This window comes from Podarcis bocagei (genome assembly GCF_964188305.1).
Source record: "Podarcis bocagei genome assembly, chromosome: 16".
In the NCBI taxonomy this organism is placed as follows: domain Eukaryota; kingdom Metazoa; phylum Chordata; class Lepidosauria; order Squamata; family Lacertidae; genus Podarcis; species Podarcis bocagei.
This window is the reverse complement of record NC_138142.1, coordinates 41395128-41423126: the sequence shown is the minus strand read 5'-3', so window position 1 is coordinate 41423126 and position 27999 is coordinate 41395128. Positions and strand designations below refer to the sequence as shown.

Genomic DNA, 27999 nt, shown 5'->3' with positions numbered 1-27999 from the left:
GTTTCTTTTTCCCTTTTATTTTTGCAAGGGCTCGGAGGCGCCGCGCAAACTGCGAGAGGGGTGGATCCTTTTGCAAGCGGAGTAGGAAATCCGCATTGGGGAAAAGGGGATCCTAAAAGATCCAGGAAATATTATTTTTTAAAAAATTGGGGGGTGGGTGGGAAGGAATCCATTAACTCTTTGGGGCAGGGAGAAGTTTGGGTTTTGGAGCAGCGATGTTTGCAGCTGCAGAGTTTTTTTCTGAGCCTTCCCTTTTTGCAAAACGCGGCCCGGATCTTAAAAAGCTGCAGGAAGAGGAATCTCAGCCTGAAATAAAAGGTAAGTTCCATTTCACCCTTTCTTCCCCAAATAAATAAATTTATATATGTATATGTATATATATATATATATATAGAGAGAGAGAGAGAGAGAGGTTGGGGTGGGGGGGGGAGAGTTTACAATTCTGGGAGTTTTCTGGGTTAAGGAAACGGATCGAATTGGGTGTGATCAAGGGAGATCCATTTCCAAAAAGAGGGAATGGATCAAGACAGATCCCTTTAAAATGCATGTGAGCTGATGGAGGAACTTTGCAAAAAGGCGCCTGTGTTGTTGATGTTTTTCATGGCGAGTTTTTGGATTGAGATGCATGCATTTTAGAAGCAGGGGAGCATAGCTGGCAACTTTTCCCTTTTCTTGCGAGGAATCCTATTCGGAATAAGGGAACTTCCCTTTTAAAAAAAGGGAAAAGTTGGCAGCTATGCAGGGGAGACTCCTGAAAAATAAGGGTTTCCTTCTAAGGTTAGGAGGATGGGGAAGAAGAGGTGGTTTGTGTGATCTCAAGCAACAAAAAGGTTGACTCAATCTCTCTCTCTCTCTCTCTCTCTGCAAAAGGAGGTTTCGGGTTTTCCCACATTCTCACTGCAGGAATTCGAATTTCCCTCCTCCTGGAATTTAAATACGTGGTGCAGCTGCTAGGATGATCACCTGCCTCTGGGGCACGCAGGAGATCAACTTCACTTTCCCGCTCAAGGAATGTGTGTGTTTATTATGGGGTGTTTAGATTTTAATCTGGATCCAACAGAGGGGATCCACTTGGAGTAGCAATCTTGGTGAGTTAATCTCTCCCCCCCCCCACCAAGGCAGAAATGTACCGTCAGCCGAGACAGATTGTTTATCAGTGATATATTTTGTATATTTATAAAAAGCACCCAGCAGCCCTTCACATGAGCTCTGCCTGGAACCCTTTTGGGAGTTGCTAAAAAACCAAAATAATAGGTAGGGTACTGTGGCGAACAGCAGCTATTTCATCGTCATGTCTAGATTTGCACAGCTGCTGAAAACACGAGGATGCTTAGCCGAACTTCTGAGTCAGCTTGGCGTGGGATGCAGGAATTTAAAATTAAAAGCCTGATCTTGAGCGTCTAAAATGTACACTGAGGGGGTGGCTGGCCTTCTGCGATCAATCCAGAGCATGAAAGGTTGATTTCAACATGTTCAACGCTTAAAACAGTCCCCAGCTTCCTCTCCCCACACATGCCTTTCATTGTGGGCACAGGTCTCTGCCCCCAAGGAGCTTACATTTGTTGGAAAACTGAGTTTAACGCATTGTTCATTGCCGCAGGTGTCTTTGTCGGCTGACCGGCTGAAATGAAGAATGATAAAAATGTTTAAAATAAATTCGTAAGATAAAAAGTAAAACATTTTTTTTAATTGAATGTATTAACTTATGTGCGTATGTCTCTTCTCCTCAGGGAACTGAAGGTGGCATACATGTTGCTGTCTTCTCCTCTCCATTTTATCGCCACAACAACCCTGTGAGATAGGTAAGGCTTGATGTGTGCGCCTGCCGGCTTCAGGGTCACACCTGGGAATCCCGGGAACTGTAGTTTGCTAAGGGTGTTTGGAATAGTAGCTCTCTGGGGAGTAAACTACAGTTCCCATGATTCTTTTGGGGCGATGTGGTTTAGATTTATGAGTCCAGATCTCTCTGCCAAAGCAGCTGGTGAGTTTCTGTTTTGTTGTTAAAGGCTCAGGAGCCTTGGCGGCAAATAAGAGTTGGCGACTTAACGATGATGGGCGGTTTGACAAAGAGTCAGGCATAACTTTCAACTGAAATTACTGTTAACTTGTTTACATATTAGCAATGTACAGGGCTGTTTATGGTCAGGAGAAAGTTCCCTGCCCCAAAGAGATTACAGGTTTAAATCACCCGGGCTCTACTCTGAATACTGTGATGCTGCTGTCAAGATATGAGTGCCTTTGATCATGCACAGAGTGCCCAGATATTCATATCAAGTTGCAAAAGAGCTGGCTTTCGGGTTGATGTGGGATCTAATTATTATTATTTTTTAAAGAGAATTGCAGTGGTACCTTGGGTTAAGTACTTAATTCGTTCCAGAGGTCTGTTCTTAACCCGAAACTGTTCTTAACCTGAAGCACCACTTTAGCTAATGGGGCCTCCTGCTGCTGCTGCACCGCTGGAGCACGATTTCTGTTATTATCCTGAAGCAAAGTTCTTAACCTGAAGCGCTATTTCTGGGTTAGCAGAGTCTGTAACCTGAAGCGTCTGTAACCCGAGATAGGGTCACTGTATAGGGTCACGCTTAAGGGAGCACGGACAGGATCACATCCCACCATAATACAGTGGTACCTCTGGTTGTGAACAGGATCCATTCCGGAGGCCCGTTCGCAACATGAGCAGAACGCAGCCTGCGGGTCGCGATTTGCCGCTTCTGCGCATGCACGTGACATCATTTTGTGCGACTGCGCAGGCGCGAGTGGCAAAACCCAGAAGTAACCCTTTCCGGTACTTCCGGAGGCAACCTGAAAACACTCAACTTGAAGCAAACGTAACATGAGGTATGACTGTACAGTCATACCTTGGGTTACAGACGCTTCAGGTTGCATTTTTTCGAGCTACAGACCCACCAAAACCCGGAAATACTGCAACGGGTTACTTCTGGGTTTCGGCGGTTGCGCAGAAGCGCTAAATTGCGCTTTGTGCATGTGCAGAAGCACTGAATCGCAACCCGTGCATGCGCAGACACGGCGCTGCGGGTTGCGAACGTGCCTCCCGCACGGATCATGTTCGCAACCCGTGCGTCCACTGTAATGAGAAATAGTGGGTGAGGGAGAGCAGGTTTGACGGCTTATAGCTCCGAAACGTTTCAGCGCAACGGCTTGGGACATGGCAGCGTAGGGGAGGAAGGATTGAGGACGGTCCCTGCTGACTTTGGGGTGAAAAGGATAAGAAATGGCTGAGTTTGAGCAAGTTCACAAGAGGCTGTGGCGCACTGGCAGGTGCTGTTGTGTGTTTTTCATCCATGGACTTTGCAGGGCTGCTTCCCTCCTGGAAGATTGTACAGTGGTGCCCCGCAAGACGAAAAACTCGCAAGACGAAAAACTCGCTAGACGAAAGGGTTTTCCGTTTTTGCGTTGCTTCGCTAGACGAATTTCCCTATGGGCTTGCTTCGCAAGACGAAAACGTCTTGCGCTTTTTTCTTAAAGCCGCTTGAAGAGGCGCAGTTGCGACGGACCGTGCTTTGCAAGACAAAAAACATCACAAGACGAAAAGACTCGCGGAACGAATTATTTTCGTCTTGCGAGGCACCACTGTATTCTGTGCTTTGGAAAAACGGGTTGTCGTTGTTGTTTTAGGTCGAGGGTGTTCTTCAACTCCTGTTTATTATTTTTTTACTTTAAAAGCTTCTTTTTTTCTCCCCCCGGCCAGTGTTCAGTCAGCGGACTTGCTCGTCTTGCTGTTGCCATGGTTTCGGACCAGTCTCAGCCTCCAGAAGTGGAGGAGCTCTCTGTTGCTAGGCAGGATTCTCTCACAAGGCCACGGACCTTGGAAGAGTTTGCAGTTCAGGTGAAGGTTAGAAGGAGGTGTGAAAGGAGCTGCGGAGAAGAAATAATATCTCCGGGGAGATGAGTCTGAATTTGTTTCAGAGGCTTTGGGGGTGGGAAGAAGAAGAGGAATCTTCTCTGAGGTCCACAGGATGGATGGAAGACAGGCAGCATTTGAAAGTGTGGAAGAAACTGCGGAACTCACTGCCACAGGAGGAAGTGAGGACCGCCAGCTTGGGTGCCTTGAAAAGAGGACTGGACAAATTCAGTAGTGATCGTGTTGCGGGGTGCTTGCTTTTTCAGCCGAATTTCCTCTTTTCTTGTTGCAACCTCTAAAGGTTATTTTTTTATATATAACAATTTTCACTGTTTTTTCAGTTTATACATCTCAAAGTAAACATTTTACATGTAACAATTGACTTCCCTCCTTCCCCTTTCATCGTTTATTTTACTTATTTAAATTTCCTGCATATTTTACTATAACCAATCTATTCGTTTTTCCATTTTATATCCTTCAAATATTTATCATGCTGTTGAATTTATCTAAACGCTACCAGCGTTTTCAGTTGTACAAAGTAATTTTCTAAATATGCAGCACTTCTCTTCGAATAAAGATTCTTCTGGCTCTCTTAGTCTGTAAATTAAACCAGCTTCCTCCACAAATTCTACCATCTTAATTTCCAATCTTCCTAACGATGGATCTCACTCCCTTTCGATCTTTGGGCTGGCTCTTCCAGAGTTTCTCCCAGAGGTTTAGGTCTATGTATCTCCATTGCCTGGTGTGTCACTGAATTTTGACTAACTCATCTTTTGTTTCCCATTCTAATAATCTATACATTTCTGACAATATTTTATCCTTATTCCATAATAGTTCTCTTTCAAACTGTGAGCTTTGGTCCGGAAACCCATTTTTTGAATGTGTTATGTATCCGATGATACTGTCACCGATCCATAATTTGGCTCCTTACTTCTTCCATTGGGGCAACCTCAGAAGGTTAGGCTTGCCAACTGACCTGGAAAACCCCAGCCAGACTTGCTCCTGCGCCTTTTAGCATCCATACAACATGCAGAAATCGGCTCTGCTCAGAAAGACACCCATTAAGATAAATGGACACGACTAACATAGATTTGGGGATGTGGTTGGCGCTGTGGATTAAACCACAGAGCCTAGGACTTGCCGATCAGAAGGTCGGCGGTTCGAATCCCTGCGACGGGGTGAGCTCCTGTTGCTCGGTCCCTGCTCCTGTCCACCTAGCAGTTTGAAAGCACGTCAAAGTGCAAGTAGATAAATAGGTACCACTCCAGCGGGAAGGTAAATGGCGTTTCCGTGTGCTGCTCTGGTTTCCCAGAAGCGGCTTAGTCATGCTGGCCACATGACCCGGAAGCTGTACGCCAGCTCCCTCGGCCAGTAAAGCGAGATGAGCGCCGCAACCCCAGAGTCGGCCACGACTGGACCTCATGGTCAGGGGTCCCTTTACCCTTTACCTTTACTAACATAGGTCTATTGAATTTCGAACGGTTGTCCTCTGAGTAGGGACAATAATCCAGGGCCTGTCCCCATCACTCCACAGAAGTCCAGTTAAATTTCCATTTCTGCAAAGGGAGTGACGTCTTGACATGGAGACCAGAATTTACACGCTGTGATTTACCAATTGCTGTTTGTACGCACCAAATAGTCAATCCGAGCAAATGGGGCTGCGAGACCCGACCAGAGCATTGTATCCCATTCAGTTCTGCTCACAGCAGAGGCATCGAAATAAATGAACTTAAGTTACTGTTCATTTCAGTGGGTCTACTCTTTAGGACCAGGCCTGGGTGTAACACAGGGTCAGGGCCGGATTTAGGTTTGATGAGGCCCTCAGCTACTGAAGGTAATGGGGCCCTTTCTATGTCCTTTGTCAACAACAAATTGTCGGTTTTTTGTGTTGAATAAATGCTATATGGTAATTGCTGGACCTAATAAGTATCTAAAGCCATTTGCACATGTTGTCCTGCAACCAGTCCATGCAGAATGTGGGCACCCTGTATATAGAAAGGAGCAAAGCATTGATATTTTAGGGAGCAGGCGGGGCCCATGACTTACATCATAGGAGCCGACACAACACAAAACACTCTTGCTGTATGTAGGTTTTTTTTATCTGCTTTTTTATCTTATATTTTGGAAATGTACATCCAGGTGTTTTTTTCCTTTAAATTTTTTTGGGGCCCCCCAACCCCAAGAGAGTGGGGCCTAAGCTATAGCTTGTTTAGCCTTTACGTAAATCCGGCACTCTGACAGGGTTGTTTTTCTCTGGGGTGATGGGCTCGCGCCATGTGCAGATGCACGCTGCCCTGGACTAAGGCGTTGGGCTCCTCTTTCTCTCTTTGAAACAGGGAACCGGGTGCCATGGCGGACGACAACGGACTTTATACGAAGATCGCGGAAAACGTGAGCGAAAGCCTAGAGGCGGATCCGCAGGGCGTCTCCGTGGAGTCAAGTACCTTGCTACAGAAACTGAGAGGAACTATTTCGTAAGGGCGACGCTTCTTATTCCTTTCCCTGCCTTCCTTCTCTCCCTCCTCTCTCTTTCTTTCTTTCTTTCTTTCTTTCTTTCCTTCCTTCCTTCCTTCCTTCCTTCCTTCCTTCCTTCCTTCCTTCTCTCCCTCCTCTTTCTTTCTTTCTTTCCTTCCTTCCTTCCTTCTTAGGCCCTCTTTGCACCAGACATACCAGTTTTGTATTTGCAATAAATCATATCTTTTAGTGTGGCAGCACTTCGGAACTCCCTGCCTATTGACCCTGTCCTTTTTTAGACCCCTGCTAGAAACATCAGAGGGACGCGGGTGGCGCTGTGGGCTAAAGCCTCAGCGCCTAGGGCTTGCCGATCGAAAGGTCGGCGGTTCGAATCCCCGCGGTGGGGTGCGCTCCCGCTGCTCGGTCCCAGCGCCTGCCAACCTAGCAGTTCGAAAGCACCTTCGGGTGCAAGTAGATAAATAGGTACCGCTTACCAGCGGGAAGGTAAACGGCGTTCCGTGTGCTGCGCTGGCTCGCCAGATGCAGCTTTGTCACGCTGGCCACGTGACCCGGAAGTGTCTCCGGACAGCGCTGGCCCCCGGCCAATAGATGTGAGATGGGCGCACAAACCCCAGAGTCTGTCAAGACTGGCCCGTTCGGGCAGGGGTACCTTTACCTTTACCTTTAGAAACATCTTTGCTGAGGCACAGCCTGCATCCAGACGTGTAGAAAGTTGGCACGCGTTTTAATCTGGTTTCCAGCTTATTGCTGGTTTTAATTAATTCCGGATGTTTAGAAAGAGTCGTTTTAAACTGCATTTTTTTACTGGTAACGTCACCGTTTTCTTTTGTGAACCGCTTTGAGGTTTGTTTTACATTCGGGCGGTATCTGAATTTTGTGAATGAATAAATATATTCCCCCCCCCCCGAATAAGAACAGTATGTTTAAAGTAGCCCCATGCCACTTTAAACAGTCACAGCTCCCCCCCAAGGAATCATGGGAACTGTAGTTTGTTCAGGGTGCTGAGAGTGGAGGCGACGAGACTTCTGTTCCCCGTCACAGGCCTACCATTCTTGGAGGGGTTTAGCGATCCATCCCTGAGCGGAACGGGGTCTCTCTCTCTCTTTTTTTTTTAAAAAAAGATATTTATTAAAGTTTTTAAAATATAACAATGAAAATGAAAATGAAAAAACAAAATACAGCATAAAAACAGTTTTTAAAAAAATAATAATTTTCCATAACATATCTTCCTTACACTTATTTCCCCAGACCTCCTCATACCTCCCTTCTTTGTATTCCACTTCAATTTGTTAGTTCAGCAAATCCTTACAATTAAGCTTTTACCCATTTGTAAACGGGGTCTCTTAACCACTCTCAGCACCCTGAACAAGCAACACACACACACAGAGAGAGAGAGACGTGTTTGAAGCCTGATCCACAGCTAATTCTCCCCTGGCCTCCTTGCTGGCCCAAGTAGGACTAATTCAGACAGCTATCCCTGGTGATTTATCTAATACTTATTAGATGGATTTCCCCTAAATTGATTTCTGAACTTTGAATTTTATTGTTATTCATGTTTTTATACTGTGTTTTTATGCTGCTTTTACAATTAAGTGTTTTAAATTTGTTGTTAGCCGCCCTAAGCCCGGTTTCTGAACCAGGAAGGGCGGGGTATAAATAAAAAACTATTATTATTATCCTGAGGTTGCCTACACATGTCCTAGAGCAGGCACCCCCAAACTCGGCCCTCCAGATGTCTTGGGACTACAACTCCCATCATCCCTAGCTAACATGACCAGTGGTCAGGGATGATGGGAACTGTAGTCCCAAAACATCTGGCGGGCCGAGTTTGGGGTTACCTGTCCTAGAGGGTGAAGGGAGCTGGAAAAATCAAGAGAGTAACACGTGGTTTTCTTCTTACAGGAAGTCTGTGCAGTGCAAAATCGACTACATACTGGTGAGTGGCTGGATGGGGCACTTCAAAAAGAGCTGGGGAACTAAAATAACACGTACCTGTTTGTACAATATGTGGCTGATGAATTGCGCTTTGGGTAAATATGGGCTGAGTTCTCCCTCCCGTCTCGGAGGCAGCATACCAGCTGCTGGGAACGCAGACTGGGAGAGTAGCTTTTGCGGTTTCCAAAGAGGCATCTGATAAGCCTCTATGAGAATAGGATGCTGGGCAGCTTCCGCCTGACGCAGCGCTTCTGATATTCTTCTAGCGCAGCGATCATTACCTGGTCTGACCCAAGGCTGGCTGCCAGCCTGCAACCTGGGACCCACGTCCACATTTCCCCCCTTTCCGATTTATTCTCAGCAGTGCTAGCAGTGCACATCATTAATCCTAAAGCGGCGCTTACTAAAATTAGCCTTACTCCTCAATGACAAGCAGCAGTTTTTACGCCTTAGCCGAAAGGCTGAGGAGCTGTTGAAAAAATGGTGGCCACGTTGTTGGCCGGAAATCTGTATCTTGTAAGAAAAATGGTTCGTGCCTTTCCCATTCCGTTTTTGCAGCATTCATGGGAATTGATAGAAAGGGTGTCTTGTCAGAAGATTGTATGGCATGGGTTACTCTTTTGGTCTGGGTGAGCCTTGGCTGGAGTTGAATGTGGCAGCAATAAGATTTGCCGTGTCCTGTCCGGTGTAGCCTCGCGACTCACCTGTGCGTTCCGATCGATGTTTTAGAGGGTTACTATAAGAAGCTAACTACAAAAACATAGCTAGAAGCAAGTTAGTAAAGGTAAAGGGACCCCTGACCATTAGGTCCAGTTGTGGCCAACTCTGGGGTTGCAGCGCTCATCTCGCTTTACTGGCCGAGGGAGCCGGCGTACAGCTTCCGGGTCATGTGGCCAGCAGGACTAAGCCGCTTCTGGCAGAGCAGCACACGGAAACGCCGTTTACCTTTCCGCTGGAGTGCTACCTATTTATCTACTTGCACTTTGACGTGCTTTCGAACTGCTAGGTGGGCAGGAGCAGGGACCGAGCAACGGGAGCTCAACCCGTTGCGGGGATTTGAACCGCCGACCTTCTGATCGGCAAGCCCGAGGCTCTGTGGTTTAACCCACAGTGCCACCCGCGTCCCTCCAGAAGCAAGTTAGAAGCCCTAAAATAAGGAGAAAGTGGGACTTGGCACGTTCCGGAGGGTAATATGCTCAGGTCGGACCTTTAAATAAAGAATTGATGAGTGCAGGAGTTTCTGGCGAGTGTCTCTAGGTTAAAGGAATAAAATGAAGAAGAGGAATGGAGACTGGTGGGCAGATAACCTTATTTACCTGTCTTTTTTTCTGGGAAAGGAAGCTCAGGCAGTGGAAGAGGCTATTGGCAGGGCAAGGTGGCATTTAACCAGAAAGGCTGCTCTGAAAAATTGGAGGGCAAACGTCAGTGGGTGGAGGGCAAACACCAGGTGTATTCCAAAGGATGTCATTGACACGATTTAGCGGTGGATCATTTATGCAGCATAAAATGAAAGCGGGAGGAAGGGTGAAAACCCATTCATGCTTCTAAAGGCAGGAATGAAACATCCCACCCACTGGAAGGGACAGAATAATAGAACTGTAGAGCTGGAAGGGACTCCCTGCAATTGCAGGAATCCTGTCCCTGGGTGGGCTCGAACCACCAACCTTCTGGTTAAGGGCCAGATGCGCTGACCCATTGTGCTGCAGGGGCCACAGATAATTAAAAGCCAGAGGCCCGGTGGAAAAGAAATGCTGTTTTGCCTGGTGCCTAAAGATAAGTAATGATGGTGCCGCCAGTTAAGCCTGCCTGGGGAAAACGTTTGACAAGCAGGGAGCTACCACTGAAAAGGCCCCATTCTCATGTCGCCGCCCTCCAGATCCCCCCATGGAAGGGGCACTTGGAGGGTAAGAGGGAATTCAATGCAAAAACTAAACCAAGAATGGACCACCATATTTTTCGCTCTATAAGACGCACCAGACCACAAGACGCACCTAGTTTTTGGAGGAGGAAAACAAGAAAAAAAATATTCTGAATCTCAGAAGCCAGAACAGCAAGAGGGATCGCTGCGCAGTGAAAGCAGCAATCCCTCTTGCTGTTCTGGCTTCTGGGACAGCTGCGCAGCCTGCATTCGCTCCATAAGACGCACACACATTTCCCCTTACTTTTTAGGAGGGAAAAAGTGAGTCATATAGAGCAAAATATACGGTATATTCAAGGAGTACCTGAAAAACTACTTGTGACAGCACAAACCACCTGGCAGATCTTGAATGACTCTTGCGTTGAACAGACAATATATCTAAATTTAATGAGGTTTTTCCCCGTTATCAAAAAGATTTAAGAAAATGATATATTAATAGGATACTGTGTAAAATATAACAAGTGTAATTTAGGGTTGTTGTTTTTTAGAACAATTGGAAGTCTATTTTAGGTCTTTTTTTAAAAAAATGTATTTTTAATTTTTTTGCCGTATGGGATACAAATTGTAATATATATTGCTGTATAATTTTGTGAAATATGGTTCCAGTTACAGATAGGTAGCCGTGTTGGTCTGCCATAGTCAAAATAAAAAAATTCCTTCCAGTAGCACCTTAAAGACCAACTAAGTTAGTTCTTGGTATGAGCTTTCGTGTGCATGCACACTTCTTCAGATACACTGAAACAGAAGTTGCCAGATCCTTCTATATAGTGAGAAGGTGGGGAGGGGTATTACTCAGAAGGGTGGTGGGAATGGGAGATTGGCGGATGGCTGAGATGAGCCTGTTGACGACTCTTAACGACTGCAATAGGTCTTACAGGAGAAGGCAAGGGGTGAGAAGGTGAGAAATGGCTTAGTCATTCTCACTATATAGAAGGGTCTGGCAACTTCTGTTTCAGTGTATCTGAAGAAGTGTGCATGCATACGAAAGCTCATACCAAGAACTAACTTAGTTGGTCTTTAAGGTGCTACTGGAAGGAATTTTTTTATTTTGTGAAATATGTTTAATAAAGAATAATAATAATAATAATAATAATAATAATAATAATAATGATGATGATGGAAGGGGCACCTGGAGAAGGGCCTCAGATGATGATTGCTGGGCCCGGGTCCCTGAGGTATCTGGTGCAAAGCTGTGCATTGTCGCAACTGCTGATCACAAAACACGGCTTGTCTTTACTTCTTGGCAGTTTTCATTTCCTGGTGATCTTCACTTGTCTCTCTTTCCCCATTCTATGAACACAGCAAGATGTCCAGAGGTTTACTGACCATGCCAAGCTGTACCTCTACCTCCAACTCCCTTCTGGCCCAAGTTCAGGAGAGAAAAAGTGAGTGATCGCCGCCTTGTTTCCCAAATCTTGTTCATTTCCTGCTTTGTATATACTGGAGGGATGGAAACGCTGTGGTGGAAAGGCAAGGAAATCAGAAAGCGGTTTTCTTTAAAATAAAATTTTAAAAATCATCTAGGAGTCAGCAACTAGCAGCCTCCGAGTGAAACCAACCCCATGGGAGATATCATTCTGGGCCTGCCCTCATTGCCCACCTAAACGAGTGTAGGAATGAAACTTGGAAGCAAACTATTGTAGGCAGAGGTGGACCCTACACAGCCCCTTAGGGCCTCACTCTGTTGGCAGCCTGCACCTTACAACTTAACCCATGAGTAGGCAAACGATAAGGCCCGGGGGCCGGATCTGGTCCAATTGCCTTCTAAATTTGGCCCGTGGACAGTCCGGGAATCAGCCTATTTTTACATGAGTAGAATGTGTGCTTTTACAGTGGTACCTCGCAAGACGAATGCCTCGCAAGACGAAAAACGCGCAAGACGAAAGAGTTTTCCGTTTTTTGAGTCGTTCCGCAAGACAAATTTCCCTATGGGCTTGCTTCGCAAGACGAAACGTCTTGCGAGTTTGTTTCCTTTTTCTTTAAGCCGCTAATAGCCGTGCTTCGCAAGACGAAAAAACCGCAAGACAAAGAGACTCGCGGAACGGATTAATTTCGTCTTGCGAGGCACCACTGTATTTAAAATGCATCTCCGGGTTATTTGTTGTTGTTTTTTTGAAATCTTTATTAATTTAAATTACACACTGATACAAAGAATTTACAATCTCATACTACGAAATGAAAATTAAAGAACAATTAAGAAAATACAGAAAGAAGAAAGAAGAAAAAGCAAATTTATATACAAAAAAACTTTAATCTTCCTAATTAATACTTAATTAAACACTTAAATAAAAAAGGCTGGGTTATTTGTGGGGCATAGGAATTTATTCATTTGTTCCCCCTTCAAAATATAGTCCGGCCCCCACAAGGTCTGAGGGACAGTGGACCGGACCCCTGCTGAAAAAGTTTGCTGACCCCTGACTTATCCGAACCAGTGAGACATCCAGCTAGGCCTAAAATTCAGCAAAGTGCTGCCGTGGAATTTAAAACCAAAGGGCAGGTTTCTAGTCCTTATGGATCCGGAGGATGCCGGAATCTGTGAGGTGCAGGCCTGAGAATCCATCCTGGGAACTTCTGTTGAAATTCAAGTTGGCGGACCTCATGGTTCCCGAGGCAGGCTTTGAATGCGAGAGGGGCAGGGTTCGAAAGATGTCAGGGAAAAGGAAGAAGGTGCTGAATTTACACACATTTTGCCAAAACCAGGGGAAGGGGGGATTACAGTGGAACCTCGGTTTTCGAGCATCTCGGAAGCCAAACGTTTCAGTTTTTGAACACCAAAAATCCGGAAGTAAATGCTTCTGTTTTCGAATGCGTGTTTTTCCATTTTCGCCGTTGAAATTGCCTGCCACCCTTTGCGCCTCGGTTGTCGAACATTTCGGAAGTCAAACAATCTTCTGGAGTGGATTACTGTTGACAACCGAGATATCACTGTATTGGGTTTTTGTTTTCATTATGTGGTTTGTGTTTTTATATTGTGCTTTTATGCTGTAACCACCCCGAGATTTATTTATACCCCGCCCATCTGGCTGAGTTTCCCCAGCCACTCTGGGTGGCTCCCAATCACATGTTAAAAACAACACAGCATTAAATATTAAAAACTGCCCTGAACAGGGCTGCCTTCAGATGTCTTTTAAAGAGAATATAGCTGCTTATTTCCTTCACATATGAAGGGAGAGCATTCCACAGGGTGGGAGCCACTACCGAGAAGGCCCTCTGCCTGGTTCCCTGTAACCTCACTTCTCGCAAGGAAGGAACCACCAGAAGGCCCTCGGAGCTGGACCTCAGTGTCCGGGCAGAACGATGGGGGTGGAGACGCTCCTTCAGGTATACTGGACTGAGGCCATTTAGGGCTTTCAAGGTCAGCACCAACACTTTGAATTGTGCTCGGAAACGTACTGGGAGCCAATGTAGGTCTTTCAAGACCGGTGTTATATGGTCCCAGCGGCCGCTCCCAGTCACCAGTCTAGCTGCTGCATTCTGGATTAATTGCAGTTTCCGGGTCACCTTCAAAGGTAGCCCCATGTAGAGCGCATTGCAGTAGTCCAAGCGGGAGATAACTAGAGCATGCTCCACTCTGGCGAGGCAGTCTGCGGGCAGGAAGGGTCTCATCCTGTGTACCAGGTGGAGCCAGTAGACAGCCGCCCTGAACACAGAATTAACCTGTGCCTATTATTATTATTATTATTATTATTATTATTATTATTATTATTATTATTATTATTATTATTTACTTTCCTTTCTCGGGGCCGCCAGCCTGGACCTGACTTCTCTGAGCTCAGCTGAGCACATGCATGCTTGCACGTGGATCCGGAATCACCTGGAGGAATACCCGGACACCTGCTTGCCAAAACAAGACGTTTTTGATGCTTACAAGTGAGTTCTGGATCTGAAGGACGGGAACCAGAGGCGTCTCTGCGGGGTGCGGAGGTTGCCTCTTCTTCCTCTTTGGCGATCCCTCGTAGCCGAGTAAGATTGTCTTCCATAAACACGGTTTTAACAGTGGGTCCGTAATTGACTGTGGAGGCCAATTCTGGATCCCCACTTCCTTCCACAGTGGGGACATTGGTTTCCGGGCTGGAGTTGATCATGGTGAGGGTTTGCCAAGCGTGCCTTCCTCTTAGCACCTTTCTCCCTTGCGTCCTGAGTTCGAGTGTCTTCAAAGCCCATGACACCTTTGGGAAAGGCTGTTCTCCAACTGGAGCACTCACAGGCCAGTGTTTCCCTGTTGTCAGTGTTTATACTACATTTTTTTAGATTTGCCTTGAGACAGTCTTTAAACCTCTTTTGTTGACCATCAGCATTACGCTTTCCATTTTTAAGTTCAGAATAGAGTAGTTGCTTTGGAAGACGATCATCAGGCATTCACACAACATGACCAGTCCAACGAAGTTGATGTTGAAGAATCATTGCTTCAACACTGGTGATCTTTGCTTCTTCCAGTACACTGGCATTAGTTCGCCTGTCTTCCCAAGCGATATGTAAATTTTTTCGGAGACAGCATGTAAACCATAAGCGAGGCAGCGGTGGTGTAGTGGTTAAGAGTGTCAGATGTGGAGCTGGGTTCAAATCCCTGTTCGGCCACACGAAGCTCCCCAGCCTAACCTGCCTCTCAGGGTTGTTGTGGGGATCGAACGAGGAGGGGAGGGAACCGTAAATGCCGCCTTCAGCGGAGGGGAAGAAGATGGGATCTAAATGCAACTGATAAATAAACCGCCTTTCCTTTTTGTCCTTCCCCTGGCAGGCGTTACTGCGATAACCTTTGCAGCCGTTCTCTGAGCGCGGCCAACTTCGGCAAGATCATCCGGGAAATCTTCCCGAACATCAAAGCGAGGAGGCTGGGGGGTCGCGGGCAGTCAAAATATCCTTTTTGTGTGTGTAAAAAGGCGGTGTGGGTGGCAGTGAGGTGAGTGAAAGGCTGTGGCGGACTGTCTCACGCTCCCCAAACTCATGCAAGCACGACCTTTCTGTGCTCAGGAGATGGCCCAGCTGTATATCCCACCTTCACAAAACTTTTACAGCGAACGTGATCCGTGCGATTCGGTGCTTCTGCGCATGCGCAAAGCGCGATTTAGCGCTCATGCGCAAGCGCCAAAACACGGAAGTAACCCGTTCCTGTACTTCTGGGTTCGGCGTGGTGCGCAACCCGAAATCGCACAACCCGAAGCATCTGTAACTCGAGGTATGACTGTACCTCCAAACGAGAAACAGGCGCAGTGCAGATTCTTCCCGCGAAGGGGTACCCCACAACACCTTTGAGCCTCCCCAGCTATGAAATAAATGGATATGGAAATGGAGCCTTTTGAGTTTCCTCCTTAACTCTGCCCCCACGTATTGCTACAGCGGGATACGGAGGAAGACTGTGGTGAACATGCCCCCACTCCCCAGCCTGGATCTGAAAGAGACGGAGTCAGTAAGGCCCTGGTTGTTGGCTCATTATTCTCTTGCGTGTGTCTCCGTGTTTTGAAAAGCGTTAAGAAAGTGAGCCAAAAAGACTCGCCTAGTCCAAGGCCCTGTTCCTTTTTTTAAGAAAATCTTTATTAATTTTCACATAGACAAATATACATAACATATAATACAAAAGATGATACAAATGAATAAAAACAATAAAGTAAGAAAGGTTAGAAAAACAAACATAAACAAATACAATATATTACACTTGCATAACAAATTAAAATATGTAGCTTCCAATAATTCTCATTATATTACTTATGTTATCTGTATTCCTTGCACAGGTTCATATTATTTTATTTTGTATACAGATATACAAGGTACAGGAAATCAGGCAGAAGAGGGCCTTCTCGGTAGTGGCACCCGCCCTGTGGAACGCCCTCCCAGCAGATGTCAAACAGATTTCTGACTTTTAGAAGACATCTGAAGGCAACCCAGTTTAGGGAAGTTTTCAATGTCGGATGTTTTACTGTATTTTTATAACTGTTGGAAGCAAAATATAGTTAACTTTTCTTGCTGATAATCAAAGCTAGGGTTGCTATATTTCAAAAAGTAAAAACCACTGCAGTTTTTCGGTTAACTTGTCAAAGATCCAGGACAAACTGCCGCCTTCTGGAAATTCCCCCTGGACGGGACATCACTTCCACCTTTGAAATACCGGTAATGTTTGGGAAGTCCCAGACGTATGGCAGCCCTAATCACAGCTGTTATTTTTTCTTGCTGGTTCTTGTTTCATCTTTTTTTTTTTGGCAAACTGTTTTGAGGTCTTTCCAGCGGTGCGCGAGTCTTCTGAAACACACCAGTACAGTGGACGCTCGGGTTGCGAACGTGATCAGTGCGGGAAGCACGTTCACAACGTGCAGCGCCGCATGTGCGCATGCACAGGTCGCGATTCAGCACTTCTGCACATGCGCAAAGCATGATATAGCGCTTATGCGCAAGCGCCAAAACCCGGAAGTAACCAGTTCCGGTACTTCTGGGTTTGGCACGGTGCGCAACCCGAAATCACGCAACCTGAAGCGTCTGTAAACCGAGGTATGACTGTAAATAAAGCCTTCTGAGCTCAAGACGGAGGCTGCGTTGTGCGATAGCGGAACGGCAGAAGCGTGGCATCTCTGGGCCCAAAGCGGTGCTTCAGATCCGCTTTTGACGGTATGTGGGAAAACGGTGCCTGGCACTCCTCACTCTTCCTGTTCTCAGATTCATAGAATCATAGAGTTGGAAGAGACCACAAGGGCCATCGAGTCCAACCCCCTGCCAAGCAGGAAACACCATCAGAGCACTCCTGACATATGGTTGTCAAGCCTCTGCTTAAAGACCTCCAAAGTAGGAGACTCCACCACACTCCTTGGCAGCAAATTCCACTGTCAAACAGCTCTTACTGTCAGGAAGTTCTTCCTAATGTTGAGGTGGAATCTTCTTTCTTGTAGTTTGGGTCCATTGCTCCGTGTCCGCTTCTCTGGAGCAGCAGAAAACAACCTTTCTCCCTCCTCTATGTGACATCCTTTTATATATTTGAACATGGCTATCATATCACCCCTTAACCTCCTCTTCCTTCCTCTCCTGCAGCCGGAGCGGCCAGAGGTGTTCCAGTCCTACAGCGACGAGGTGATGGAAGCGGCCTGCGCCTTGACCTGCGACTGGGCTGAGAAGATCCTCAAGCGCTCGTTCAACAACATCGTGGAGGTGGCACAGTTCCTCATCCAGCAGCACATCATCAGCTCCCGCTCGCCCCACGTCGACCTCATCATGGCCATGGTGGTCTCAGGTGGGAGACCCCTCCTCACGCCCGCCTCCGCTCCTTGCGCCTCCATCGCGCTGCCCAACGGGTTCTTCATAGAGTCCACCACCTCTCCTGGGGGTCTGTCCCCCTGCCGAACCACTCTTACTGTCAGAAAGTTCTTCCTGAAGTTTATTCGGAGGCTCCTTCCTTGCCCCTTGAAGCCACTGGTTCGAGTCCTGCCCTCGGGAGCAGGAGAAAACAAGCTCGCTCCCTCTTCAGTCCTTGAAATACCGTAGATTCTGGCGTATTGGGCGACTGGGCGTATAAGGCGGCCCCCAACTTTTGCTGTTCCATTTTAGAGTTAGAGAGTTTGAGCACCGCCGGGGCAGAGCGCGCACCCCTCCTCTGCCGTCGCAGCAGCAGCAGCCCGAGGCGTTTGGTGGGCGGGCGGGCGAGCGCCGCGCTCAGGACTTTCCGCGTCCCCTTTTGTGGGGAGGGAGGAGGAGCGATGCCAGCAGGAGCGCCTCTTCTCACTGACTCCCTCTCCTCCTTCCGAATGCGTATACCCGGCGTATAAGACGACCCCCCGACTTTTGGGGTGATTTTCCAGAGATAAAAAGTCGTCTTGTACGCCGGAACATACGGTATTTGAAGATGGCCTTCTTGTTGATAAAATTTAACTTGTAAATTGCCGCAGGCTTCTAAGCGGCCTTCGAGTGTAGATGAGAGTGATGCCCACATTGGAATGCAAAATATAAACCTCTTGACTTACGAGGTAAAACAGGTGGGAAACTTCTGGATCGTGCGCCACTCTTGGGGGTCCAGTTTGGCCACCGAGAAAGCCTCTGTCAGTCGGTAGACAACACTGAGCTAGATCGGTGACGTAGTTGAGAGCAGCTCCTCAGTTAAACCGGTCAAAACCATGAGGAGTAGAATCTTGCTTTACGTTTACAGCCAGCTCAGGGGTAGAGCGTTTGCTTTGCATACAGAAGTTCCCTGGTTCAATCCTCTATTGGCGTCTTCAGGTAGGGCTGGGGGTAGCCCCTGCCTGAAACCCTGGAGAACCCCCGCTGTCAGCCAGTTTAGATAATACTAAGCTCAATAGGTAGGACGCGGGTGGCGCTGTGGGTTAAACCACTGAGCCTGGGACTTGCCAATCAGAAGGTCGGCGGTTTGAATCCCCACGTCGGGGTGAGCGCCCGTTGCTCGGTCCCAGCTCCTGCCAACCTAGCAGTTCAAAAGCACATCAAAGTGCAAGTAGATAAATAGGTACCACTCCGGTGGGAAGGTAAACAGTATTTCCGTGTGCTGCTCTTGTTCGCCAGAAGCGGCTTAGTCATGCTGGCCACATGACCCGGAAGCTGTACGCCGGCTCCCTCGGCCAGTAAAGCGAGATGAGCGCAGCAACCCCAGAGTTGGTCATGACTAGACCTAATGGTCAGGGGTCCCTTTACCTTTAAGCTCGATAGACCAATGGGTTGGCTCTGCATAAGACAGCTGTGTTCCTATCCCCCAGTGATTTCCCCACTTTTTTTACTTTTTTTGTAACAGAGCTTTGTTCAGAGAAAGGTCTCTTGATCTAAATCTTTTCTGGTTGCAGAAATTACCGAGAACCACCGTGACAAACGGCCGCCCCAAACCATGAAGAAAAATGAACCTGAAGGCCTGGAGAGTTCAGACAATAAACAGACCCAGGTAGTAGTATTAGCAGTAACAACAACAGCAACAATTTATTACTTATATCCCACCCATCTGACAGCTTTGCCCCAGCTACTCTGGACAGCTTCCTGCATAAAAGCTTCCCAGTACAGGGCTGCCTTTAGATGTCTCTGGAAAGTCTGTGGTGGTTTATTCCCTTGATATCTGGTGAGAGGTTGTTCCACAGGGCGGGTGCCACCACCGAGAAGGCCCTCTGCCTGGTTCCCTATAACTTGGCTTCTCGCAGCGAGGGAACCACCAGAAGGCCCTCGGAGCTGGACCTCAGTGTCCAGGCAGAACGATGGGGGTGGAGACGCTCCTTCTGGTATACTGGGCCGAGGCCGTTTAGGGCTTTAAAGGTCAGCACCAACACTTTGAATTGTGCTCGGAAACGTACTGGGAGCCAATGTAGGACTTTCAAGACCGGTGTTATGTGGTCTCCCAGTCACCAGTCTAGCTGCCGCATTCTGGATTAATTGCAGTTTCCGGGTCACCTTCAAAGGTAGCCCCACATAGAGCGCATTGCAGTAGTGCAAGCGGGAGATAACTAGAGTATCCACCACCTTGGTGAGAGAGTCTGTGGGAAGGGAGGGCCTCATCCTGCATACCAGATGGAGCTGGTAGACAGCTGCCCTGGATGCAGAATTGAGCTTATGTAAGCACCTCAGAAGGGCCTTTTAGTTGGACCAGTTCAGCATCATGTTCCCACCGTGCCCAAAACTGCCCCTAAGGTGTTATCTGGTGCGATCTGCCTCTGGTCTGGGAAATGCACAACACCCCACTGGAAGAAGTCTAAGGGAAGACCCAAGTGTGGTGGCAGATGGGGCACAGAGATTCAAAAGTCGAAATTCAGCTTTGTGAGGGGGAACCACACCCCCAGTTTGGGCAGGATTCTCGATTTCTGCAGCCCCATCTGTAGTCAACCCATTTTAACTCCGGCCTTGTGGCTCATCCCTGGGTTTGGGCCTGCGGCTCAGCCGAGGGCCAAAGGGCAGCTGAACCCAACGCTTCTTTCGTCCTTTCCTCTCCTCAGGCCAAAGCAGAAAACGCCGCCAAGCCCTCAGCCGCAGCTCTGCGGAGCGAGGCCAAGAAGCCGCCGGACGCCCCGGCGAAGCCCGCCAGCAGCCCACAGATCAACGCCTTGGTGGCTCGGCTGCCGCTGCTGCTTCCCCGCGTCCAGGTCCAGCCCGGGGACCGGCTGGTGGTGTCTCCGGGAGTGGCGGCCATGCACCCGGCCCCCGCCGTCCTGGCGCCCAAGCTGACTGCCTCGGGGGGGACGGTCAAGATGGCTCTCTCTGTGGGGCCGGGCCCGTCCACTCTGTTGGCCCCCGCCGTGAACGGGCCGGCCGGCGTGGTCAGCCCTCCGAGCGCCGTGCCGGTGATCAACATGATGCCGGTGATCAACATGGCACCGGTGCCGCCGGTGGCCGAAATCGCGCTGAAGAACAAGAGCGCCCCTGCTGGTGGAGGGGTGAACGGCTGCGAGGCCCAGCGGAGCCCCCAGGACCCGCAGAGAGCCAAGCCCCCCGCCAAACGGCCGGCGGAAGCACCCGGGGAGGCGACGGCAAAGAGGAAGCGGGGTCGGCCGCGCAAGAAGGCGGACCCCCCTTCGCCCGAGAAGAGAACCGCCAAGGAGGGAGCGCCCGGTGCCGAGGAGGACTCGGATATCATCGTCGTGACTGTGGGTTACGGCGACCAGGCCGCCCGCCCGTCCTCCCGCTCCGGGTCTCGGGAAGAGAGCGCGGAAGTGGAGGTGGTCCACGTCGGGAAGCCCAAGAGCCCGTTCCCCCAGGAGACGAGCGAAGAGGGCCCTTCCCGGGCCGGCAGCCTCATTGTCAGCCCTGCCCCCAAAGCTGCTGTCCTGCCCACCCAGGTGAGCGTCATCAGGGGCCGGAGGTCCGCCATGCCCGTTGTTGTGAAAGAGACAGGAAGTGACTGGAAGGACACAGGAAGTGGCTCCAAAGAGACAGGAAGTGGCTCCAAAGAGACAGGAAGTGACTGGAAGGAGACAGGAAGTGGCTCGAGGGAGCCCCCGCAGTTGGCTGAAGGTGCAGCTGCACCGAGGATTGGTACCAGACTCACCGCCGCGAGGGACTGGGAGGACCCAGAGAGCGAGAGCTCCTCAGAAGGTGAACTCCAACCCACCGATCTTTCCATGCGCAAAGTTGTCCCGCCGCCCGCCAAGGGTCGCTTGGAGGCCTGCGGCTTGCGGCCCTCGTCTGTAAACTTGCACAGGGTCAGTGCGGACCAGGGGAAGGCAGCAGAGACGGCGAGTCCGCCAGGGACATCGGCGCAGGCCCCCAGCCGATAACATCACCCCACCCCTGCTCTGGGGTGCGTCTCCCAATGCCAAGCTCTCCCATGCAAAGGTTCTGCTTGCTTTAACTAATTTAATGCACGCGTGTAGGGGGGGAAATACACTGCGATGTGAGCTTGCAAAAGCGACTTTCTGTCATTCCTCTTCCTTGGCCGCCTTGCAAGGCTGTGTGGCTGAGAAGTTGCCTGACCTGGGCTCTGGCGCCACCTACTGTTCAGCTCCCTGCTTCCTGGCCCACCAGCTGCCACTGCACACCTGAATTCTTTTCTCAAAAGCCCAAGCGGCCTGCCATGCTCCGATAAGGGGAGTGAAAATGTCGAGAATGGAAAGGTTCTTGCAGAGGTCATTTAAGCAGGCCACATATGGGAATGGGGGTATATTTACGGGACCCCACCACCCTGACACCGATCCCTCCCCATCGCTCTCCTTGGGACTTCAAAGGGCTGGGCAGGGAGAGGAGAATCCTCCCCCGTTTGGAATTTCTGCACAAATCTTTCTCGATCTGAAGGGGGCGAAATAGTGTTGTGTTCTGAGTGCGGATCCTGACCCTGAAACACCCTCCCCCCCAAAAAAATCCTTCTACTCTGAACTTTAGAGACAATCACCTTGCAGCCAACATCCCAAAGAGTTCTGTTGTTCTCCCCTCTCCGTTTCCAGCTCAGGGGCTTAGGGACATTGGTGGGGCAAGGGGGTTGTCCCTCCAGATGTTGCTGGACTCCTAGCAGCCAGCAGGCCTAGTGGTCAGGGAGAGCAGGAGTCGTAAGCTGGCCACAGGCCAGTGGCGCCCTCATATCCCCTGGTCTCTCTCCTGGAGAGTCCACTGACCTGGGGGCAGTTTAAAAAAAGTTAATACCCGTATTTGCTCCTTTTTTGTTACTCGTGTGAGTTGTTACTCGCCTCTTCTAAGTTCTCCTTTCCCGCCTCTTGTTTCCATTATAAATACTGAAGAAACCTTATGCACATTAATTTTTTAAAATAAAAATAAAAGTGGTTGTATATGTTTTGTTAAAAGTTGTTTCATTGCCTCCGCCGCTCCAGACGTTATAAATGGTGGGTTAGTTCTACTCTTGAGTAAGACCCATTGAAATTATTGGATAGGCCTAACTTAAATCCGTTATTTTTTTGTGGGTCCATGCTGAACAGAACACATTTGTTCAAAAATCCTGCGCTTCTTGCATACTAGGATTAAAGAAGCTGTGGATTTTTAAACCGGGAAGGAGGTTGCTGTTTTTGTTCTCACTATATTAAGTATTTTTGTGTTTCTATGTTGCAAAGCATCCTCTGATCTTCAGATGAAAGGTGGTTTAAAAAAATAAATAATTTTTGGTGAAGAAGACCTCAGCTTCCCTGATGTTGGGAAAGATGGAGGGCCCAAGGAGAAGGGGGCGACAGAGGACGAGATGGTTGGACAGTGTTCCTGAAGCTACCAGCATGAGTTTGACCAAACTGCGGGAGGCAGGGGAAGACAGGAGTGCCTGGCGTGCTCTGGTCCAGGGGGTCACGAAGAGGCGGACAAGACTAAACAACAACAACAATAATTTATTTATTTATACCCCAGCCACTCTGGGCAGCTTCCAACAGAATACTAAAATACAATAGTCTATTAAACATTAAAAGCTTCCCTAAACAGGGCTGCCTTCAGATGTCTTCTAAAAGTCTGGTAGTTGCGCTGGCCGCCTCCACATCTGGCTCAGAAATCAGCCTGGGAACCCTAGTGCTGGCGTTCGGCGCCAGCTATACTGAGCTAGATGACGGAGCGTAAACCATCTAGCTTCCCGGGATCCTCAATTTAGGTGCGTCATTTGATCAGTCCTAAAAATGCTTTGCTTCCCCCTTCAAGCCACTAGGCGGCGCTACCCAACCATCTGAGCATTCTGGCTGGAAATGCCAGAGGTAAAGAACTGGGATTACGACACAATGCGTGATGTGCACAGGCAGATAGCTTGACAACGGCCAGAGAGACACAACACAGACCAGGTTTCATTTTTTTAAAAAAAGAAGTAATTTTTATTACGTTTTCATTTTTTTGTAATCACAATATCCATACGTAAGTCAGTAAGCTCATACATCGCTCTAACCGAGCATCGACCTCCTCCCGCCCCTCTTCTTGACTTCCGTACATATTTACTTTATTCTTAGCGTTTCTATAACCACTTTTTTACCTTCTCATTTATTTTTTATTAAGTTTTATTAAGAACAAAATAGAAAAAATATACAAAGAAATAAAATACATGTAACCAAGGGAAGATTAGAAAACATTTCTTTGCTCTTATTTTTATATTTCCCCTTATTAAATGTAAATCAGTTCCTTACACAGTGGTACCTCGGGTTACATACGCTTCAGGTTACATACGCTTCAGGTTACAGACTCCGCTAACCCAGAAATAGTGCTTCAGGTTAAGAACTTTGCTTCAGGATGAGAACAGAAATTGTGCTCCAGCGGCGCGGTGGCATCAGGAGGCCCCATTAGCTAAAGTGGTGCTTCAGGTTAAGAACAGTTTCAGGTTAAGTACGGACCTCCGGAACGAATTAAGTACTTAACCCGAGGTACCACTGTATTGTCATTACAAAACATTTCAACTCAAAGCTACAAACATTTTCAGATGTTTACAATATTCTTTCATATATAATATAAATTTGCTCCAGTCCTTTTGAAACAGTTCGTCACGCACAGACCAGGTTTCAAACTGGCAATCAGTTTAGATGGGGTGGGGAGAAGCAGGATTATCGTAAATTTCTGCTCAGCAATTATTTCCTACAGTATTTCCTAGAATTGTAGAGTGGGGAGGGACCCCAAGGGTCATTTAGCCCAACCCCCTGCAATGCAAGAATCTCTTGCCCAGTCTGGGTCTCGAACTCTGCTTCTGATCTCAAACCGATTCTAGAATTCTTCGTTTGAGGATGAGAGCCTCCCTTCGAGGTCTCAGCATGTTCCCCACTCGCGAGGATCCAACGATGCCATAATACCCATTTACACCACCCTCTTTTTACTGGAGTCTAGCCATAGAAGGATCCGATGGCCACATTCATGCATTTAAAGCACTTTAAACCATCACGGCTACCCCCTCAAAGAATTCTGGGAGCTGTAGTTTGTTAAGGGTGGTTCTGAGAGCTGTTAGGAGACTCCCCGTTCGCTCACAGACCTACAATTCCCAGAGTTCCCTGGGAAGAGGGATTGCTTCTTAGATCGCTGGATATTTTAGCTCTATGAGGGGAACAACACCTAGCACACTTGGCAAACTACAGCTCCCAGAACTCTTCGGAAGGGAAGCCATGACTGTTTAAAGCGGTATCGTGGTGCTTTAAATGTTGGGTGGGAACGTCGCCTTGGAGATGAACCAGTAACACAAAAATCTCCCAGCACCAAGTGCGGTCAATGCTCAGGAATAATGGTGGGAACTGTAGTTTCGTAACGCCAGCAAGGTGACATTTCCCTATCTGCCTGCTTCAAACTGTGGTTTTAGAACTGATTCTGAGACCCAGTTTGGCTTACAGGTGCAAATCCATGGCAAGCACATTTAAGGCGCACTACTCCATTGGAGATTTTTCTGCAGAGTTCGGGCGGCCATCTGTCATGGGCTCTTTAGCTGTGTTTCCGGCATTGCTGGGAGTTGGACTAGATGACCGCCTTCCAACGCTAGAATTCTACATCTCTGTGCCTTCGCCCAAAGATTCCCGGGAACTGTAGTTTCCTGCCGCACAGAGCTGCAATTCCCAGCCCTCTTTAACTACAGTTCCCAGGATTCTTTGAAGGCAGTAAAGGGAACCCTGACCATTAGGTCCAGTCGTCCAGTCATTACTTATCTCTTTGATATCTGACGGGAGGACGTTCCACAGGGCAGGTGTGAGAGCTTGGAAAAGATGTTAAGAGGCCCCTGTTCCCCTCCCAGATCTACAATTTAGAGTTCCCTGCGGAGAGCAATTCTGATTGTTAAGCCACTCTGAGAATTGTACCTCTCAATATCTCACAGCAGTCTTAACAAAGTACAGCTCCCAAGATTCTTTAGGGGAAACCATGACTGCCTAAAGCGGTATCACAGCACTTTAGGTAAAGGTAAAGGGACCATTAGGTCCAGTCATGGCCGACTCTGGGGTTGTGGCGCTCATCTCGCTTTATTGGCCGAGGGAGCCGGCGTACAGCTTCCGGGTCATGTGGCCAGCAGGACTAAGCCGCTTCTGGCGAACCAGAGCAGCGCACGGAAACGATGTTTACCTTCCCGCCGGAGTGGTACCTATTTATCTACTTGCACTTTGACGTGCTTTCGAACTGCTAGGTGGGCAGGAGCTGGGACCGAACAACGGGAGCTCACCCCGTCGCGGGGATTCGAACCACTGACCTTCTGATCGTCAAGCCCTAGGCTCTGTGGTTTAGACCACAGCGCCACCCGCGTCCCCTTTGAAGGCAGAAATGTGCGTCCAGAGCATGGTGGGGATTTGCCCTTGTGAGTGCGCACAGAGGAATGCATTGCAGACTAAACCCTCCAATATGGCCGGATTCGTGTTTGTTTGGCTGCTGGGTCTGTTTTGAACATTCTGTCCCCGCAGAGAGACATTCCAGAGGTCTGACTCAGCTCTGGCCTAGCGCAGCCGGTTCCAAGGTAAACAAGCCGGGGGGGAAATCGGATTCCAGCTTGGCGTTTCTGTACCTGAATGTACCCGGTTCAGCGATAGGGAAAAGGCATGTTCCAACGTGTGGGGGACCGCTTGATATATATGTGTGTCCCTGCATTTCCCCCCTATTAAATGCTGAACTGCTGTTTTTTAAAAAAATAATAATTTTTTTTTTTTTTTACCAACAACCAAAACACAGTGAAAACAAACAGTGAAAACCCCCAGGCAACTGATACATTGGGTATACATAATCAATAATAACATATTCAAATCAACCATATGTACAGTTCTATATACCTTAACACTCTTCCCTCCACAAGGTTTATTTAACCTTTAACATTTTAATTGCCCCAAATTGTTCAAACCTGCCCACATAATTCAATATCTTATCAAACCAATCCTCCTCTTTCTCACTGACCTTAAACTCTTTTATTTTATGTATCTTCACATGTATTCTAAGATTATAATATTTTTCAATTTTCCCCTCCATTGGTTCACCCCTAGCTCTTCTGCATTTTTCCAATTACTCACTATAACCTGTCTGGCTGCAGTTACCATCAATTTTACCCATTTACATTCCTCATTTGTTTCTAACTCAGTGGTACTCAGTAGCACTGATCTGCTGTTTTTAGATAACTTTGCCCCCTGTTTATGCACAAATATTTCTGCCAGGGTGGCTTTGAGCATATGCAGAGTGCCCTGCAAACGAATAGCCATCCTTTTGGGGGCAGGGGATGTACCTACCGATCAAATGCAGAGTGCAACTCCCCCATTTTTTGGTGGTGGTGGTGGGGGGGGAAAGCTTTTCGAAGCAATGTGCAATGTGCAACTGTTAGCGGAAGATTTGGACGGAAGGAGAAACTTCACACAGCACAGTTAAACTGTGGAACTCTCTGCCACAGGCCAGCAACTTGGTGGGTTTTAAAAGAGGGTTAGGCAAATTCATGGTGCTCGGAAGTCAGCGTAAGAAAGGCCAAAGGCCCATTCAGTCCCGCTTTCTTGAGTGGATATGTCAGTTCTGGCCTCTGATTTCCCCACCCTTACATTGTTTTCCACAACAGTTTGTGATTTATTTATTTTTCAAAGCCTTCATGAAAATTCACCAGTATTTTAGTGCAAAATTCTCCTAATATTTTTCTGTGCAAGCTTTGTCCAATTCCTGCAAAGCAGTTCCCCCTAATATAATAATGATTGTCGCCGTTTTTTGTGTTGAATATATGCTATATGGTAATTGATGGACCTAATAAGTATCTAAAGCCATTTGCACGTGTTGCCCTGCAACCAGTCCATGCAGAATGTAGGCACCCTAGATACAGAAAGGAGCAAAGCAGTGATATTTTAGCTTATACGTAAATGTTTAGCTTATACGTAAATCCGGTACTGCTTGCACCAGGAGAAGAAGCGGCAGGAAGGAGCAAGGCTGGTGCAAGAGGACCCACGGCAGGGTGGTTTCCTCTCTCTGCCACCCACACGCTCTTTGCGGCTGATCGGGGCCTGATGGGGAGGGCGGGGGAACACGCCCACAGCAAAACAACCTGCAGCCAATGGCTCGCTCGATCCCAGCTTTTTGAAAAATGCAAAAAGAGAGAGCAAGTCAAGGGTTTTGCATCCAGCACATGGCTTGGTCCTTGGTGCAAATAAACCCGTGGAAATGATATCCGTGTCCCTTTCTTTGGTGGGGAGCTAAATGCGGCCCCCATAACTCTCTGTCTGGCCCTTGGGAGTCTCCCTGAGACCGCACTCCTCTCCCCAAGCTTGAATTTTGCCCTTGAGCTCCGCCTGGACGGAGGATAGATAAGGTCGCACCATGTGTGTAAAAATGAGCCTACCTGCACAAAGGTAGAAATTTGCATTCGTTGCTCCGCCCCCACTTTTGCCTCTGGCCCCATCCACAGTGGTGTGTGGCCCCTGGAAGTCTGCAAGGAAAGGAAGGTGGCCCTCGGCTGACAAAGGTTCCTCAGCCCGGCAGTTACAGAAGAGTGCCCTTCCTGAGATGACTGGAGAGAGCTGCTACC

At 48.2% G+C, this 27999-nt stretch overlaps 1 protein-coding gene and 1 long non-coding RNA gene across 5 annotated transcripts; one reads left to right on the top strand and one right to left on the bottom strand.

Moving 5' to 3' along the window:
- Positions 1–9: 9 nt before the first annotated feature.
- Positions 10–22369, top strand: RFX5 (regulatory factor X5). 4 transcript variants are annotated; one of them, XM_081173548.1, is made up of 12 exons: positions 10–318; positions 904–1088; positions 1731–1802; positions 6199–6336; positions 8240–8273; positions 11493–11575; positions 13941–14060; positions 14929–15045; positions 15516–15597; positions 17205–17403; positions 18959–19053; positions 20090–22369. In XM_081173548.1, exons 4-12 carry the CDS (start codon positions 6212–6214, stop codon positions 21365–21367), a joined length of 2133 nt encoding a protein of 710 aa, XP_081029674.1. In that variant the 5' UTR covers positions 10–318; positions 904–1088; positions 1731–1802; positions 6199–6211; the 3' UTR covers positions 21368–22369. The 4 variants fall into 4 exon arrangements, with proteins under 4 accessions (XP_081029674.1, XP_081029673.1, XP_081029672.1 ...); XM_081173547.1 differs by having other exon boundaries at positions 871–1088; XM_081173546.1 differs by lacking the exon at positions 904–1088.
- On the bottom strand, positions 16322–17318 carry LOC308575378. Its single transcript, XR_014002830.1, has 2 exons — positions 17181–17318; positions 16322–16825 (listed from the first exon to the last, which is right to left on the bottom strand). It is a non-coding gene; the product is annotated as an uncharacterized lncRNA (long non-coding RNA).
- Positions 22370–27999: the final 5630 nt, after the last annotated feature.